This window comes from Temnothorax longispinosus, chromosome 1, assembly GCF_030848805.1.
Source record: "Temnothorax longispinosus isolate EJ_2023e chromosome 1, Tlon_JGU_v1, whole genome shotgun sequence".
In the NCBI taxonomy this organism is placed as follows: domain Eukaryota; kingdom Metazoa; phylum Arthropoda; class Insecta; order Hymenoptera; family Formicidae; genus Temnothorax; species Temnothorax longispinosus.
The window spans coordinates 882,347-902,364 of record NC_092358.1 but is presented as its reverse complement, the minus strand read 5'-3'; the positions used below and the strand labels follow the sequence as shown (position 1 = coordinate 902,364).

The 20,018-nt window shown below is 41.9% G+C and overlaps 2 protein-coding genes across 2 annotated transcripts in view; both read left to right on the top strand.

The window, feature by feature from the left end:
• The first annotated feature begins 10,049 nt into the window (after positions 1–10,049).
• LOC139814251 (transient receptor potential cation channel subfamily A member 1 homolog) lies at positions 10,050–14,137 on the top strand. The gene is made up of 9 exons (XM_071780384.1): positions 10,050–10,533; positions 10,616–10,868; positions 11,044–11,246; positions 11,371–11,592; positions 11,710–12,038; positions 12,124–12,379; positions 12,821–13,129; positions 13,279–13,550; positions 13,650–14,137. The coding sequence occupies exons 1-9, from the start codon at positions 10,147–10,149 to the stop codon at positions 13,825–13,827; spliced, it is 2,409 nt and encodes an 802-aa protein (XP_071636485.1). The 5' UTR covers positions 10,050–10,146; the 3' UTR covers positions 13,828–14,137.
• Positions 14,138–18,664: 4,527 nt separating this feature from the next.
• LOC139824402 (protein pangolin, isoforms A/H/I/S) overlaps positions 18,665–20,018 on the top strand; it is a 176,455-nt gene continuing 175,101 nt past the window's right edge. Inside the window, exons 1-2 of the mRNA XM_071796956.1 lie at positions 18,665–18,974; positions 19,145–19,220. Coding sequence (XP_071653057.1) covers positions 18,825–18,974; positions 19,145–19,220 — 226 coding nt within the window. The 5' untranslated portion in view covers positions 18,665–18,824. The remainder of the gene's footprint in view (positions 18,975–19,144; positions 19,221–20,018) is intronic.

The following is a 20,018-nucleotide window of genomic DNA, read 5'->3' as shown; positions in this document are numbered from 1 at the left end:
GACTTATTTTGTAATATCTTATCAGATCGGAAAAAAAGAAACTTATCGAGTACGTAGGTACTCATCGTAAAATAAAAATGGCGGGATCGTCATGAATTTATTGTCCAACATGGCACTTACGCGAACTTGCTCCTTGCTCCTGTGTGAAGCAGTTAGGACAGGTGCACGCGTGATTTCTTCATGGCCACGGAAGGACGTAGTAATTTATTTCATGACGTAATAAATTCGCTTGTATGTCGGAGTTTATATATCCTGCAATGTATATGTTTCAACGGCGCGGGCGATGAGAGCTGCCTCCTCTCGCCAGTCTCTTTCAGCGAGTTTTTCGACTCTCGATTTTTGCCGCCGTTGTTCCTTTTTAGACCGTCGCGTCGTTCAAACTAAATTTTAGCCGCACCACTCTGCGAGTACAGCTCTTTTTCGTATTTAATAAATTTTTAATTAGTCTCGTAAACTTTACGAGCGCAGCAAATCTATCATATGTAGCATGGAGTGCCATGATTAATGTATATACGCTTAAAAATGAGTGCGTTATTTGAGCGCTTCGATATGTTCGTCCTATTGCGATGTCCTGTACATTACGATGCAATCAAGTGTAACTTTATTATTGCGAAATAGAATTCAAGTAAAGTTCCGTAGTGTTTTGCCTTTTATAAGATAGATTTTATCCTTTGTGCTATCGGTAGGAATTCCATAAAATTATTATCCAGGACCTATATATGTAATAAAGAATTAAATAGGAATACTAGGAATAAGTAAGATAGCAAAATTGCACATTTTATGGTGGGACTGGTGGGAGCTTGCTGCCGCCATCCCATGTACCGTTGGGAAAGAGCGTACATTTTGCAAATATACTTATCCGGCTTATAATTTATGCTCCGCAATATTTTTCGGCTGCGTAATTCTCGGCCGCTGCTGCATCGCGAGTAATACGCGCGGTTTTTAGTAGTCGGATATATGGAGATGCGAAAACGCAAAACCCGCCAGTTAAATGCATATCATAGTTGAAAAATAAAAAATCTTTAATACCTTCATATATCCAGAGATACTTACGACAGCGTGTGTCGCATTCGAACGCTACGACAAAACGATGATCTATAACGTTCGTATGTTTTACATACTACTGTAAATATCGTTAATTATTGCATAATTCAACCTTATCGGTGATTACGCGTAAATCTCATCTGATTGTTGCTAAATTATACCTTAATGAAATTAAATAAGGCTCAGGGTCTTTATGTCTCCGATATCGTGTTTACATATATAAAAGCATGAAAATCGACACTAGCTGAACGATAGAAGGGGAGACATATGTAAAATCAACAATATGAATAAATAATAACAATTTAATTGTTCCGAGCAAATTTAAATTTGTTAAAATGGTCGATATATATATGATTCGCAAGCTACAAAGAATCGGAATTTCAACCAGTTCCGTGGTGACATCTATATGGTATATCTGTTAGGTCTCTGTGTACTGAGAAGATAGATACTGAGGAGAGACCCTTCTCCGGACCAGGTCAACGACCCGCCGCCAGACGAACTCACGATACTCTGCGAAGTCAAAGTCACACTGAACAATGCAACATCCAAGACACCACGTCGACACGAAGCACCGGAATGTTAACCCGCTGATGTCCCTAAACGGTCCTTTAAAAATTCGAAATTTTCCGACGTGACGACCTCCGTTGATGGAAGGGAGACTCAGGCGCACAAGCGCAGTCCCGCCGAACAAAACCGCGCCTTCCCGGCAATGCTCGAGACAAACATGACGGAAAAACGAACAAGCCACGTAAACATAAAAGACACGAAGAAAGACAGAATCACGAAACTATAGTACTATAGAACCGCGGATAAAAAAAGCTGGCAATGTTCTGTACGGAACACATTGAGTCAAAAATTCATTTAAAGAATTATTCATTCATTCAAATAAAGAAAAAAAGCTGGGGAAAGGTTTCTTCTGGAAAAGATACATCCAGACGATTTTTGAAAATGCGGTGCCAACTTTACAGTGGCACACGCAGTATGCATATGTAAATAATTTAATTTAATAAAAATTTCAAGAAAATTTTAACAAAACGGAACCGGAAAAAAACTAAGTTGCGCATATATTATAATCTATTGCCTTGAAAAGAATAGGCTCGGAAATGGATAGATTCTAGAGCCTAATAGAAAATATTTTTGTAATTTATGTAAATGAAAGTGGTCAGCGACTTCCCTCCCCTCCTCATTTCTCAGGACTACTACGTGTCAAAATACAAAACATATGTGAAAAATAGATCTATAATTTTAAATTAAAGTCCATTAATGCTTTGCACATAATTATTGATACAATTATTATCCTAATTACGTATTAAAAATAAATCATTAATAAAAAACTGATAATATGTAAATAATTTAATTTAATACAAATTTCAAATAAAAAATTTTGATAAACCGGAACCGAAAAAACTAATTTGCGCAATACCGATACTTTTGTTAGCTAGAAAACCGAAACAGAGAAACCGAAACCTTTATTAAATATTTTTATGTACCGAAACCGGAACCGAACCGATATTTTACTGGCTGCATGGATTGGTGAAAAATTTAAACCAAGAGCACTAAATATAAACAAAAAGGTATATTTCCGAGCGTTTACTAACAATAGCTACACATAGTTGTCCAAAAAAGTTCGCGCACGAGAAGTTTAGGCGAATGTTACCGATTCAAAGCTACTGAATTTCGGCAGTTCTTATTTCACCTACAGTACTTTTTTCGGAAGTTATGAATGAAATATGTGAATGGCAACTACGTAAAATGGAATCACAGTAGTCTTTCCAATGTGTATTCCATATTACCAATTTTTAATTCTTTACCTAAAAAATTTAGACCACGTTTTTTCTAACAGTTTGATATCTCTAGGAAACTATATCTGCTTGTGCACTTAAACTGGAGCTAACGTATTACAAAAGGAATGTTAGACAGTATTTAAATATTAATTAAATATTACGTAAAAATGTTTAGAGAAATCTGTATTAGGTATTTCTTTTAAAATATATTTTTGATAAGTTTCAGCTACAAGTTCCAAAAAAAAATAACGAAAATGTCTTAAACAAGAAGAGGCACGATAACTGCGCTTGTTTGTATATTTTTATGCGTTTAAGTTTAGGTAAAGGTAAAGGCAACCAAGCGGCCGGCCCCGACTCAAAGAATGCAAAGAATATATTAACCGCATTTTAATCGAAATCTTCGAGATTATATCTTGATCGCGAATATCTGAATTTAAATAGCATAATGTACACGAAACAACCAAAATTAAAAAATCAAACGGAGGGTAAGAGGGTTGATGACGAGAAATGAAGCGCATTTGACGCGCAATGGACGCAATAGCTAATGGAGGATTCACACTGCGTCCGATGTTCGACGTACGACGATCCGACATCCAACAACAGAATTTATTATTAGAGACAAAAATTTCTTATTGGATGTCGGATCGTCGTACGTCGAACATCGGACGCAATGTGAATCCTCCATAAAAATCTCGGATATTTTCGGCCGCGTTCGGCCAATGTCGGACGTAAAATTTATATAAAGCTACAAACGCGACGAATATTAACCGGCGTTATGTATATTATAAACCGAGAGAGCTGTCCGCGATTATTAATCCCGACTTTATTCGACGCCGCAGCGACATAATAATAAAAAAAGCTGTAATAATCGTAGCAATGGACCGGATAACTAATGTTGGGACAAATAGATATCCAGTTCGAATTCTACAAATCTAAAGACGACGCCGACTATAAATTCACGATAGCCCCGAGGTACGTCAAAACGAGGCGAAAAACCTCATCGTTAACGAGTAACACCAATCTTATTATTAATTATTAATTAATGCAGTAAAACGCCCGATATAAAATCGAATTCTGCTCAATATAATATCCTGTAACATTCCTGTCCGTTTTTTATTTCAGAAATGGAAAATTACTTATTTAGGACTCTTGATTCCTCAGATCCTTATATCGTTCTCGCAATGCGACCACGCCAGATACGCGCCGCAAGACTTCAATCGTTCGCTCTTTACATTTCCACCCGGCAAAACCTTGATCTTTGTCGGACCGGTAGGTATGGTCGTTGTATTCTTTGCTTTGCTATCAATTCAAAAAATAAAAAAGAAAAAAGAGATATATATATATATATATATATATGTAACCGAAATTAAAACGCATTCTCGTTCGCGAGTTAGAGCGCAAAGCAGCATACATACGTACCACCTAAGTTCGAGATAATGGACAAAAATTTTTTTTACATTTTGTAATTCCTTGGGGTCTGAAACGTTGACATTGATGAAAAAAGAGAGGGCAATTTTTTTTCCCTGTGTGACCAAATGCATTATGAAATTACTATTATAATAGACAATTATAGTTAATTATAAAATAAAATTTAACCGTCTAGCTTTTTTCGCGGCGAATAAATCTATTACGTCTTCTGTGTTAATATCAATTCTACGATGAATTCTACGATTCTATGATTGAACCGTCCTTGTTCTCGACGACAACGACGCGTCCGTGCCGCGTCTTTTGTCCGGGCTCTGATCTGACTTCGTCAGACTGTTCCATCATGGAATCGCATTCTTTTAATTGGTAGGGCGCGTTTCGTTGCGCATATGTAAACGCACAGATTTGTGTATTTTTTTGTTTCTTCTCTATACATTTCTCTTCGATAGTCGAACGGCTTTTTCTACGGCGCTTTTCGAAATTCGTGTAAATTCCAGCAACATCGTTCCTTTGTCATAGCAGTAACAACCGTCGGTAGGGTGTAACACGACTCGCTAGTATCCCGAGTCAATGTCGTCACGAGTCGGATGTACAAGAGATAGAAAAACATTCGGTAGTGTCGCATTGTACGAAAACTCGCGAATAATTGTCGATTAAATTCTGCCGTTAGCAGCGAACCGATCGTCCATTAAATACGATCGCGGTCAATTATTCTCTGGCCGTTATCGAGGCTCTGTGTCGTGACAGGATGTGTAATGGCCAGGTATCCAATTCCTGTTTCTCGCGCGGTCACTTATCGCGAAAACCTCGCTTTTGAAAAATGATTATATCTGATGTATATTCTCCAATGTGAAAGGCGTTGTCCTAGCTCTTAAAACTCTTTATATTCTACAAAAGTGCGGCAGCGAGGTGTACGCGAACCGTTTAGCAAGTCGTTTTCATGACGGGTCGCAATCGGTGAGGATCGCACTCGCGCGCGCGAGAAACGTGGAACATGGTCGTCTTTAGAGCTACTTAACAGTCTCACGGAACAGTCGATTCCGTGGTCGACACCTCACGACGAAACGCGCGCACGGTCGAGATAGAGAGAGGCACGTGTGTGTTCCGACATTCCGGTGAAATGCGTTTAAACCGCCGCGACGAATCGTTAACGGGCTTCTAATCGCCGCGCATTGCTGAGGTGGCACCTCCAAGTAACGAACGACCGGACAAACTCGGAATATATATTACGCTTTTCTCACCGAGGAGGTCAAGTGAGATTGGCAATATTCGTTGGCGAGCGCAATGTATGCGTTGATATGCACGCGACATACATCGAACGTACAAGTTTCTCTGGGCGATTAAATGCTATTCTCACTAATATTGCTAAAAAATCAAACGATGAATAAATCAATAGGTAAATAAATCAATGTTGGAAAAAAATTAGTACAATCCGAATCGCGAACCGCGAACCGCGAACCACGAACCGAACCGCGAAATAAATCGCAAACATTATTTGATCTCACCCAATCTCACCTCAGATATCAAGTGATCATTATAAAAAAAGTCACTCACCGACCGATGCGCAACGGACGGAGTTACTCAGCCTCGTAGCTCCGATGATTCTGTAACACAAAAATGAAAGATTCATATTAAATAGACGCTCAAAATAATCAATGTTTCAAAAAATAATTTTTAAACGTCACGTCTACGTCGTCTTTTAATTAGATTTACTAATATATAATTTACTTATTTCCTGACAAAAACCTTTATGAGAATATAAACTTTTATAAAATTTTAGATAAACGTTCGGTTTCTCAAATTATTTCTTGCTTATCAGAGATAAATCGACGCGAATAAATAGAAAAAAACAATTAATTTTAAAAATGAGAAATAACACTTACCCCAAGGTTGCTCCGTCGGGGCCCGATGCCTTTGCCAGGCCTCCTCCTCCTCTCCACGATTCGCCAGGTCCTCCGTTGCAGCGTTAATCCGTACTCCGTTGGCCGGTTGACGCACTCCGCACTCACTCACGAAAGTTCACGAAAATCGATGATAAGATCGCGTAGCTTATGATCGCGCGATAATTTCGACACTTTGCACGACACTCCCGGCATTAATCTCGCGACGTACTTAATTACACGGCAACGGAAAAATTACGGCGGAGAAGCTACGAACGAAACTATACGATCTGCTCGACGCCGTGCCGCGATGTCCCGCAGGGAGACGACAATATGACGGAGAGAATTTCGTAAATCGCACGGTTAACTTGACTCGCGGACTCGCCAACAGCAACCGTGACGTCGCGTCACTACTCACTCGCGACTTTCACGAAAATCGACGATAAGATCGCGTAGCTTATGATCGCGCGATATTTTCGACACTTTGCACGAAACTCCCGGCATTAATCTCGCGACGTACTTGGTTACACGGCAACGGAAAAATTACGGCGGAGCAGCTACGAACGAAACTATACGATCTGCTCGACGCCGTGCCACGATGTCCCGCAGGGAGACGACAATATGGCGGAGAATTTCGTAAATCGCACGGTTAACTTCACTCGCGGACTCGCCAACAGCAACCATGGCGTCGCGTCACTACTCACTCGCGACTTTCACGAAAATCGACGATAAGATCGCGTCGCTTATGATCGCGCGATCTCCGCGATATTTTCCAACACTTTGCACGACACTCCCGGCATTAAGGGTGCGTTCCTTTTGGGCGCTCACGCGCTGTAAGCATCGCTCTATCTTCGTTTGATATTCGATGTGTAACGAAGATAGAATGATGCTTACAGCGCGTGTGAGCGCGTGAGCGCCCAAAAGAAACGCAGCCTAAGTAATCTCGCGGCGCGTACTTGGTTACACGGCAACGGAAAAATTACGGCGGAGCAGCTACGAACGAAACTATACGATCTGCTCGACGCCGTGCCGCGATGTCCCGCAGGGAGACGACAATATGGCAGAGAATTTCGTAAATCGCACGGTTTACTTCACTCGCGGACTCGCCAACAGCAACCATGGCGTCGCGTCACTACTCACTCGCGACTTGCACGAAAATCGACGATAAGATCGCGTCGCTTATGATCGCGCGATCTCCGCGATATTTTCCAACACTTTGCACGACACTCCCGGCATTAATCTCGCGGCGAGTACTTGATTACACAGCGACGGAAAAATTACGGCGAAAAAGCTGTACGATCCGCTCGACGCCGCACCCGTGCCGCGATCCGCGATGTCCCGCAGGTAGACGAACATGGCGGAATTTCGTAAATCGCACGGCCAACTTCACTCGCCAAAAGCAACCGTGGCGTCGCGTCCATACTCACTCACGACATTCATGAAAATCGACCGATATCGTCGCTTATGATCGCGCGATCTCCGCGATATTTTCCAACACTTCGCACGACACTCCCGGCATTAATCTCGCGACGCGGCACGTACCTACTTAGTTACACGGCAACGGAAAAATTACGACTAATTACGACGAAGAAGCCGCGGCTCTGCACTGATGCATGGAGCGCGAGAGTCGCGGGACGCGGGCGCCGCGCCGCGGCGAACGGCTTCTCGTCAATGCGATTGGTAGGAACAAAGTGGGGGCTACAAGTGTCTAGGCACGGTGCGCGCACGGTATGCGTGACGTAAGCACGCCTCGAACCGCTCCTCTACCCCCACTACTCGTGTTTACCGCGGCGCGCACACCGCGCTTTAACGTCGCCGGCCGCCGGCCGCCGCTCTCACATAGGGATGGGCGATGTTCAAAAACAAATCGATATTTCAAAAATCGATTAAAAGAAAAAAAATCGCAGAGACATCGATTATATATATAAAAAAAATCGAGGAATCGATTAATCGTTATATTTTTTAAATTACTTTTAATCTTTAGGGGGAGGGGGTCTATTTTTAAAATATTACAGCTTTTCCTTGAGTAAAGTTTATTGTAATTCACTGTATTTCTTCTTGCCTTTGATGTGACAGTTTCAACGCCACTATATAGTGGCTTCCCATCCCCTGTAAAAGTTAAATTAATTTTTTTAAATCTTAAAATATTAATTTTTTTTGTTTTAGTTACATTACATAGTTTTCTTTATTAAATCCGCATTGTATATTTTTTTAAAAGTGCATAGTGTCCAGACTGTCCAGTAGTGTGGTATCGCTGAAAATATTACAATTTTATTAATTAAAATGAAAAGTTTTCTGTTGTTTTTATATCATTCACTCAATCACATGCATATTGTTACAAGGTACAAACATTATCACATATTTACATTGTTTAGTTACTGTATATAAATAAATTGAAATAGAAAGAGATTAAAGAAGATAAGAAGAGAAAAGAACGATACCAAAAAAATAGCCTGAGATATAGCTTTTACACAGTACACACAGGATCCAGAACGATGCCAAAAACAAGCCGTGGTTCACCCGTAAAACTTCTTATCTTATTCTTGCTTCTTCTTCTTCTTCAACTTCAATAATGGCGAACCGGGCGAACTTTCAACTGCTTTCAACCGTCGACGTTTGAACATAGAGATATAAGAATAAAGTGCGCGAGCGAGCTGAAAAAGCGATATAGGAATAGAAAGAGAAAGCTGCGCAGAATAAAAAGAGAAAGCTGCGCATGGGCCCCTTCTGTCTTTGTTTCGCATGCACGCGTAGACAAAGACAGAAAGGGCCTATATGCAGCGTTCTTTTTTCTATTCCTATATCGCAGCCTCTTACGTGCTAGCATATGACTCGCGCACTCTATTCTTATATCTCTATGCGTTTGAACGTTCCCCTTCACGGGATCGACTCGGCCACGAACAACCCGTATATAGGACGCAGAAACGCACGCCGCGCTGCAGAAAGCAATGCAGTAGCCAATCAATTATCGCTTTTTGTAAGAACGAAAGAGTGATTGGTTAGTTTCTTACCACGCGGTAAGCGTTTCCGCACTTTCCGCACTTTCTGCGTCCTGTATGTGCACCCACGTGACTCACGTCGCCGAATGGCCAACTCAGGTTAGTCTTTAGTTTAGTGGAAAACTCCATCCGGTCTATGTCTATGAGTGAAGTTAGTGAAGTCAGTTAATCGATGTTGAGGAAAAAAATATCGGACATCGATTAATCGGAAGAAAAATTAATCGGACGAAACTATCGATTAAAAATCGATTAATATCGCTTTTTTCGATTAATCGAGAACATCGCCCATCCCTACTCTCACATCACAATATTTACAATCAGACCGCATCGCGGAATAATAATAGATAATACGCGAATGAATCGCGCCCGCCGGGTCCCGGCGCGGCGGTTTAGATTACGAAAAACTGATGTATCGAATTTAATACATGTGCTTCGCGAAATTTATATAGATACCGAGGTACGTCGCATTCGATAATATATTCGATAGTATAATATTGATTATACGTTCTTTCGGACGATCAATCTCGCTTTTACCGACAATGACTCCGTCTCGCGTTGTGTCGCGCGACTTCGAAATTCGGAACAAAGTTGATTGGACATCGTTTTCGGAACACGGATAAAGAATTTCATTAACGATACGAATGGACGCTAAAACAACTCCGCTGTTGCGCATCAGCCGGCGAGTTATTTTTCGAGAAGAACAGAAATCCAAAAATCTGTATAATTATATGTCAATTTATAGTTATTTAGAAGCCACGGATTTTTATTTTAATATATCAATACTTTATCAATACTTTAACCAAAGCTATTGACGTAAATTAACAATTAAAATAAAATCATATCCAAATAAAGAACATTATCATATCCCCTGCGTGCCACATCCGGCAGATAATGATTAGATGTTCTCGTTAATTACGCGCATTGTGCGTCAGTTTCTTATGAGCATTAGAGATGCTTGGACTCGTAGACTGATCAATTTATATCGTTGACGCAAGAAAAAACGGAAAAATCGTAATGCATGAATGCGATCCGGATCATATCGCGCTTATATTAGCGATCGAGAATGGAGAGTTCGACGAGGCGAGTAAAATTTTGGCGCGTGATAGCAAAAATAGATACGTGCGTCCGGTGGGTGCTCTTCAAGTGACAGCCGTGCACATGGCTGCGTGGCAGGGGAATATTGATCTGTTGAATCAACTCTACAAAAAAGGCGCCGACATAAACAGTATGGATAAAATTGGTAGATGCGCCCTTTATTATGCGGCACACAACGGTAATACTGACGTGACAAAGTGGCTTCTTCAACACGGAGGGCACATCGACGTTAAAGTCGGTATCTATTCGTGTACCAAGAACATCCCATATTCTTCGCTGACAAAATGCTTACTCGTAGGAAGAAAAGTTCGTACCGCGAAGATAATTCGCGAATTTTTACTAAACCCGAGAAAAAAAAACAGCTCCCTTTTTCGATGCTTCGTTTTAGTTGCCGTTACCCGTGTGCTGGGGAAGAACGCCGTTGCACCAGGCAGTAAAAAATAATCACGCAGACGTCGTGCGCGTTTTGGTGGAAGGCGGTGCGGATGTGAACGTTAAAGACGAGTGCCTGGTTACTCCGTTGCTCTTGGCAGGAAGCGCGGTGAATCGCGATGATCTCAATGAGATGACTAAGTTTGTCGAGATCATTAGGATTCTGGTCGCCGCGAAGGTGTTCGTGAACATTATTCATCCGGACACGGGTATTAGTTAATATCAATCGAGCGTTACGCAATATCGATAGAATCGCGCTATATCATCGTTTATACTTGATGAGAAATCTGTTATTGCCAAAAAAAATTTTTTTAATGACATTTATGTATATATCAATTGTGAATCAAAGATAAATATAATATAATTCACGTTCAACTCTACTAGGTACCACTGCTTTGCACCATGCAGCGATGCTAGGTAGTGCCGAAGCGACGAAGATATTATTGTCAAATGGTGCATGGCCAATGTATAAATGCAAGAGCTCCGGAAGCACGCCTCTACATATCGTCGCGAGTATAGGGAGTATCGAGACACTAATGGTTCTACTTGAAGTAATGCAACGTCATAACATTGATACGCGCGATCAGGTCAGCTCTATACTGAATGCTACAATTTAAGTATAACAGACGAAATTACAAGACAAAATTGTATATTAGTTTCTACATCTCTGTGCTTACTATATCTCTGTGCTTTCTTGTATTATCCACTTAGATCAATCGTACGGCTCTTCATAGAGCGTCTTATCAGGGACATCGCGAGTGCGTACGAGTTTTAATCAGTCATGGAGCTAATTTAGCCGCCGTGACGAAGACTGGTGTCACCGTCGTTGATGCTATATTCGCTCATATTTCGCGACCATTGGCCTTTTTAACAGATATCTTGGATTCTTGCGTACGAACGGCCAATAATACTCCTTCGGAGAAATACGAGAATGTAAGGATCGCTTTACGTCTCCCGTTAGACTTTTACGTGCAGATACAGATATCCTACTTTCTTATTCTATTATGCTGCCTTTACTGAATTCTAATGAATGGAACGTCTCTGTTAAAGATTACCGTTGACTTCGGTATACTGGCTCCAAAGCACCAGATGCAAATGGCAGTAGTTACGGCCGTTATAGCCGTAGTTTCGGATATAAGGCAACTGGCAATATTACAGCATCCACTTGTGGAGACGTTTCTCAGACTAAAGTGGGCGAGATTAAGGATACTTTTCTTTCTTCTTATACTTGTACACTTGTTCTTCGTCATTTCACTCTCGGTCTACGCTATAATGTTTACACATCATGACGCTGACCACGTGGTGACTCGAAGAATCCTAGCGACCTGTTCCTGTTTTCTTTTGTTTCACAATATGATTCAAGTTATATTAGAACCCAAGTAAATATGCGCATCTCCGAGTAATAAAAATTTGAATTTTTTCAATTGATTTATACGCGACATATATATTCTCGAAACATTTCAGGCATTATTTGCGACAACTCGAGACGTGGTTATCACTGATATGCGCCATGCTATCCTTGGTGACATCGATAGCGGGCGAATTTGTTAAGTGCTCGAAGGAAGAAATTGAGACTCGCCATTGCGTGCACTGGGTGCTACATTCCATCAGCATCGCAATCTTGTTGAGTTGGATGCAAATGATGTTATTAATTGGTCGAGTTCCAATGTGGGGATATTACGCGCTCATGTTTTCCACGGTGTTGAAGAACTTTCTAAAGGTTAGACGAAACAATTGATGCACCGTTATTTTTCTTTAAGTAAACATTATTATGATTTATACATTCTACGAAATCTATCCAATTACAAAATACAAAAATATAATTAGCATTTCGAAATTTCCCGTCATAAATCCATTTTAAAATAATCGTGCTATTTATATATAAGCGGAAACCTAATGCTTGAGATGAGAGTAACTCAACCATCGTGATTACCTTTATGCATATAATTATTCATCTCAAGATTTTATCGCTCAGCTTAGTAATCCTCGCGCTTGCTATGACGAATTCTCTAACAACAAATGTGACTATAAATATAATTATCGGAGAAACGAATCCGGATTTGAAAAAATTGCGTCGATGATATCACATATCAGATTCCATTTCGCGTATCACTCTTGCTATTAAAACAACATATATCCAGAACTTTTTATTTCCTTTCAGGTTCTCCTGGCGTTTGGCTACCTGATTGTCGGATTCGCGTTGAGTTTTGTAGTTTTGTTTCACGGAAACGATCAATTTGACGATTTCTGGAAGACTATCGTAAGGACTATGGTAATGATGATGGGCGAGTACGAGTACGAGGACCTGTTCAAAGAGAACAAGTCAAACAGCACCGAGAATGACAATGGTACTTTTTTACCAGTTACAAGCAGAATTGTGTTTTTCGTCTTCATTATGCTCGCCAGTATCGTTTTGATTAATCTCATGATCGGTTTGGCGGTCAACGATATTCAAGGTCTCGAGAAGGAGGTAGGATATACGAATGTTTAGAAATCGAACTCTTAATTGCCAAAAGCTACACTAAGCTAAATCAAGTTAAATTAAGCTGTATACAATAGATCGATATGCAGATTAGTCTGCAGGATTAATCAGCATCGGAATTAATATTGTCACACTAGGGCCACATACGTCGACTACTGAAACAAGCGGAATTTGTCGCACATTTAGAGAGGGTGACGTCACACAGAATCTTTCGCAGCAATTGGCTACATCCTCGCTTAAGAATGCTGTTGCACTCGAGACGCGATATTCCCACAAAAATTACGTTGGTCTCTCGTGAAAATTATTTTCATCATATGAGTCATTTTACGGAATCGCCTCCTAAGATTCCCGCCGATCTAATAGAAGCTTTATTTTTGTTAGCCACCAAGACATCCTTCAAGAACGATAAGTATGAATTATACAATTTGCGTAAAATATATTTTTCCGTAACTTATAACATCAAAAATTGAAATTATGTTTAATAATGTAGCGTCATATTATTTTTTAGTTTGGCGGACAAAAACATAGAAATATGCGATATGAAGATGACTTCTATACTGTCCAATTTGGAAGAACAAATCCGGGAATTGAAAATACATTGTTATCGTAATTTGACGAATCGAAGATCGTCGAAACGACGCAGGTTCAAAAGAAAACCTGCCCCCAAAAAACTTGTAAATACTTAGTATATTGCATGTATGCGACGTACATTGCAATTCATTTTCGATGTGCTGGACGTTAAGCCCAACAGCAACATTTATTATAATCATTAAATAAAGCGCCATAGATAATGTCCTTCTGCCTCATTGGTATTACATAATATTTATAAATAATATAAAACAAATGTTTTCTACAGAATAAAAAAAGTAAAGCGAAATGAATCTCATTGTCAGTACATACACAGTTGCACATAATGATAAGTCAGCGATCCGTCTTATCTTCTCAGTACACAGAGACCTAACAGATATACCATATAGATGTCACCATGGAACTGGTTGAAATTCCGATTCTTTGTAGCTTGCGAATCATATATATATATCGACCATTTTAACAAATTTAAATTTGCTCGGAACAATTAAATTGTTATTATTTATTCATATTGTTGATTTTACATATGTCTCCCCTTCTATCGTTCAGCTAGTGTCGATTTTCATGCTTTTATATATGTAAACACGATATCGGAGACATAAAAACCCTGAGCCTTATTTAATTTCATTAAGGTATAATTTAGCAACAATCAGATGAGATTTACGCGTAATCACCGATAAGGTTGAATTATGCAATAATTAACGATATTTACAGTAGTATGTAAAACATACGAACGTTATAGATCATCGTTTTGTCGTAGCGTTCGAATGCGACACACGCTGTCGTAAGTATCTCTGGATATATGAAGGTATTAAAGATTTTTTATTTTTCAACTATGATATGCATTTAACTGGCGGGTTTTGCGTGTTCGCATCTCCATATATCCGACTACTAAAAGCCGCGCGTATTACTCGCGATGCAGCAGCGGCCGAGAATTACGCAGCCGAAAAATATTGCGGAGCATAAATTATAAGCCGGATAAGTATATTTGCAAAATGTACGCTCTTTCCCAACGGTACATGGGATGGCGGCAGCAAGCTCCCACCAGTCCCACCATAAAATGTGCAATTTTGCTATCTTACTTATTCCTAGTATTCCTATTTAATTCTTTATTACATATATAGGACCTGGATAATAATTTTATGGAATTCCTACCAATAGCACAAAGGATGAAATCTATCTTATAAAAGGCAAAACACTACGGAACTTTACTTGAATTCTATTTTGCAATAATAAAGTTACACTTGATTGCATCGTAATATACAGGACATCGCAATAGGACGAACATATCGAAGCGCTCGCGCACTCATTTTTAAGCGTATATATTAATCATGTAACTCCATGCTACATATGATAGATTTGCTGTGCTCGTAAAGTTTACGAGACTAATTAAAAATTTATTAAATACGAAAAAGAGCTGTACTCGCAGAGTGGTGCGGCTAAAATTTAGTTTGAACGACGCGACGGTCTAAAAAGGAACAACGGCGGCAAAAATCGAGAGTCGAAAAACTCGCTGAAAGAGACTGGCGAGAGGAGGCAGCTCTCATCGGCGCGGCGATGCGAATTTAGATGCTTTCATGACGTATTAAATTCGCTTGTATGTCGGAGTTTATATATCCTGCAATGTATATGTTTCAACGGCGCGGGCGCGGCGCTTCGACGGCACGCACCACGATTCGGCAATATCGTCGTAATTTCGGAAGAGCGTCGGAAATACGCGGAGCTGTTTTCTCGGTTTTGCGCCGTCATCGTCATAGGAAACACAGCTATTCCGGATTTTCTCTCTCGGCTCATATATAGATACATAATTTTCAGAAATCCGAAACGCGAACGCGCGCGCATTCGATGTGATCTCTTTCCATGAATTACGGTACAGAATAAAATAAGTACAGAGAAAGATTTATATGCATGACAATATCCTTTTCTCTTTATCGCGCACACAAATCGTACCGGAATAGGAGTATAATTATTTCAGTAAAAAATCATATTATATAAGAAAACCCCATTGTTATATTTTTTGAGAAATCAGTTTCTTATATTCATCGATAAATGGCTTATGATATTCGATTTCTATAACATATAATTTTCACGCACGAGCATTTATGTATATTAAAGTTCACAGTAACGTTAGATATCCTTTCGACAATATAGATATTAATTGTAAACGCTGAAATTAGTTGCAATGGGCGGTAGCGGACATATAAATTATCATAAATTACTACGTCCTTCCGTGGCCATGAAGAAATCACGCGTGCACCTGTCCTAACTGCTTCACACAGGAGCAAGGAGCAAGTTCGCGTAAGTGCCATGTTGGACAATAAATTCATGACGATCCCGCCATTTTTATTTTACGATGAGTACCTACGTACTCGATAAATTTCTTTTTTCCCGATCCGATAAGATATTACAAAATAAGAGAAAAAGAATTTGTTTCGTACAAGCTCGCGCAGGAGCCTAGGCTTTAGATTTAATGAGTAGATGAAACGACACATACACTTTACTGTTCGAGGGAGAGATCATATATTTTACTTGGCAGAAATAATTACAGAATACCAACATTTGTTGCATGGATAAGGAAAACTGCCAAAAACCTTATCAGTATTCGTACAACAAATAAGAAATGATGATACAAAGAAATAAATTGCAAGTAATATAATACATAATATTTCTCAGACGAATGATCCTTTTGTCAATTGCATAAACTAATACGCTTCCCAATATTTAAGGAAATACAATAACTCTTGAATGTTGATTTCTCAAAAGAAGTAATATTCTCTTAATCTTTCTCTGGACTGTATGTAACTTCAACTATTGTTTGTAAGACTATAACTTACATAGTAATAAGTTCGTGTAATTAGACCATTCGTATGAAATAGATAATACATGAAATAAAGTAAATTGTTACACAAGATAAATAAGCATAAATACATAGCAATAAAGAATATGTTATGGATAGATTGATACGTCGTATTCACTTTCGTAATGTAATTTCCTTCTAGTTCGAATGACCAATATCTTTGGAAGTAGCTCATAAAATCAAAAGATAATAGAGAATGTGCAATAAGTTATACACCATATTATATGTTACTGTTTTGTATATATCCCAATATCTAAGGAAAGACGTATCAATCTATAATTACTTCTTATCGGTAATCGTCGCTGCCTTGCATCGTTTGAAATGAATACAGTATAATATACGTAAACGTGCGAAGGAATATAATTATATACTCGAAACAATCTATAACGCAAAGAATCGAAATATATGTAACAGAATTCGACTAACAGGCAGAAAAGAAACTTGCAACGATTCGCCTAAGGAATAAATGCAATAACCAACGACATTTACGAGCATGATCGCGGCCAGTGCGGAGCCGAACGTGCGTGCGCGCGAGCGCGGATATGCGTATGCGGCGGCCGGCGGCCGGCGGCGGCGGCGGCGGCGGCGGCGGCGGTGGAGAACTGGAGACGGCGCCGGCCGGAGCACGTTCGGGCGAGATCGTATTCGGTCGGACGGGCTCGGTTCGCCGCCTTGCCTGCCATGACTGGCTGAGCGCGGCATCGCGGGGGAGCGAGGTGGCGCGTCGGCGAGGGAAACCGCCGCGGTGAATCCGGCGTCGTGATTGGTCGTCGCGTGGGAGAGCCGCCCGCCCGAGCTCACCGTCGCCGGCAGTCGGCACCGAGCATCCAAGTAGACCGTATCGGGGACATTCGGAGTCGGGGCGAGATATAGGTATACGCGGGAACGACACGCAATCTCGAACACTGCTTGTTAGACACTCACGGGCACGATGACCGCTCGGCGCGTGCACCGTCCACAAAAACAGCATAAACAACAACAACAACAACGAGAGTGCCGTAGTTGTCGTGGTGCCGCATTCGTCGCGCGTCGTGTCCATCGTACGGGCCCGTTCACGGAATCGCAGTATCGTGCGCTCGCGGAAACATCGTGGCCACCGTCTTTGTGCGGGTATGCTACGTGCAAACCAGGCTCGCGGTGCGCGCACTGAGAATCCCATCCGGAGCTAACTTCAAGAGAGAGAGAGTGAGAGAAAGAGAACCGGGAGTGAGTGGAGGAACAAGGCAACGCGCACCTCGCTCCACTGTAAACTCCGCGCATTAATACCGTCACGGCCTGCCTTCTGTATACCACCTATCTCTATCCGCCACATTTTCTTCTTCACGCTTCTCTGTCTCTTTCTCTCCTCTCCCGTCCTACGCCGCCTTACTTCTTCTCCTCCTTCTGCTCATCCTACTCCTCCTCCTCCAGTAGCGGCGACCTTCCCACGCGTATCTCTCTTCGACAACGACGCCGACCGCGCGCGACGACCGGAAATTAAACTCACGCGCTTTTCGCGCGCGCGGCTGTGTCGCGCGACAGAGCGCGGTGATCGACTCGAGAGGATCGAGAGGGTCGAGAGGCGCGCCCGGCCGTCTCGTTCCGTCGGCCGGTCGGCGAGACGTATTCTCCACGCGCGTCGCGAGTGTTCTAACTCAAGTGCGCCACGGTTGTCATTTTGACTCGCGTCACGCCAATTCACTCTGGACTCCGGAGCGCCGACGGATATCGCGGTACGCGAAGAAACGCGGAGCATTCGCTGACTCCTTTGTCTCTCGGGTCAAGTGGTACGGCCTAACCTCGTCGTTCAACTGTCAGCGTGACGAGAACAGACGAGACGTACCGGCGCGGCGGCACGCGGGTCGCGGCGTGGCGACGGCAACGGTATAAACGCTGTGTGCTACGAAATTGCCTCCGATCACGTTCGTTCGGACCGCATTCGACGCGCGCGTTCAGTGAGATTCGAATCGAATGTGAACAGTGAATCGCGATCGCGGTCGGTTGAGTCGGTGTTTCTACAAGTGCAAACTTCACGTCGCTCCGTCGGCCATCGTTCGAACGTATCGCCGGCAGCGACGGACGACGTTCAACGTGTTCGACTCGAGATCTTGAAACTCCTCGCCGTGAGTCATCTCGCCCGCCGACGGAGACGAGCCTTCTCACACCGAATACGAGTCGATCGGCAAGTGAGGAATACGAGACAAGACAGGGAAGTGAGGGAAGACGGTGGCCGTCGGCGTCGCTCGCGTGCCCACAATAATGCCGCACGTGAGCAGCAGCGGCGGCGGCGACGATCTCGGCAGCGAAGACGAGGTCAAGGTCTTCAAGGATGAGGGCGAGGAGGAGAAGAGGTCCTCGGAGAATCTCACCGAGGACAAGAGCGATCTCATCGACCTCACGGAGTCAGAGGTGCGGATCCATTTCTTCGTCGTCCCACCGACGTATTTTCCTTGTTCTCCATATTGTGTTTCGTGTTTCGCGTTTCGCGTTTCGCGTTTCGACATATTCTTCATCCACCCTCCCAAATATTTCTGTAGCCGCAGGACACGAAGCATTAAGTGCGTGCATGTGTGTTGCAGGAAAAGGGCACGCTCCCCGGGACCTATGCGACGACGGGAAAAACGTCGGCGAGATCCGACCACAGTCCCGTTTTCGGTAAGTCTTTTATTGTTCTTTTATCGTACAGTTTCTGTATTTTGTCCATGTCCGCGTGAAAACGTGAAAAAAGTCACGGTAGATCGCTTTCGTCGCGGAGAGTTAACTCTCGATATTTCGCGAACGACGCGGGAAATCATATCGACGCCAATTTCGCGCGCGTCGCGTGAGTTTAATTATTCGTTAGCCTCCCCTATAATTCCTGCCAAGTCAACGGGATCGATACATCATTCCGTTGCGTCCGCGTCGTGGTAAACAGCTGGCTGGAGGTTTATTTAAATGAAGGTAATATGCGCAAGAATATCCATTGAGTAATGAGTACCTACGTAACGTAATTTTTATTTTACAATGTGTATTACAAAACATTGTTAAGTTTCCCTTGAAAAAGAATTACCGCTTTCTCTTGAAATATCGGTGCAACATAGCGACGTATAGCGTTGTATAGAAACGCTCCGATTTTAAGTCATATATCGATAATCCATATGAGAAGTCAGAAGTAACGTATCGTTAGAAGTAATTCCATGTAAGTAGACTTTGCGACGCGAGAGTATCATATAGTTGCCGGCGATTGATCGCGAGGCACGAAGGAATGAAATAATCAAGTATCAACGGCGCGAGGCGCGAGGCGCGGCGCGACATTTCCTAATGGTGGCCGCGTAGCGTCCGGGCTTAGCTCGACGCGATGTAACGCCAGCACCAGGTATCTCGCGCTGCCTCGCGCGCTTAGATTAACGTCATTTGAAATCGATCGCGGCACGATAAGTGCCTACTCTCGTAGCCGCTTTCACGGTCCGATGA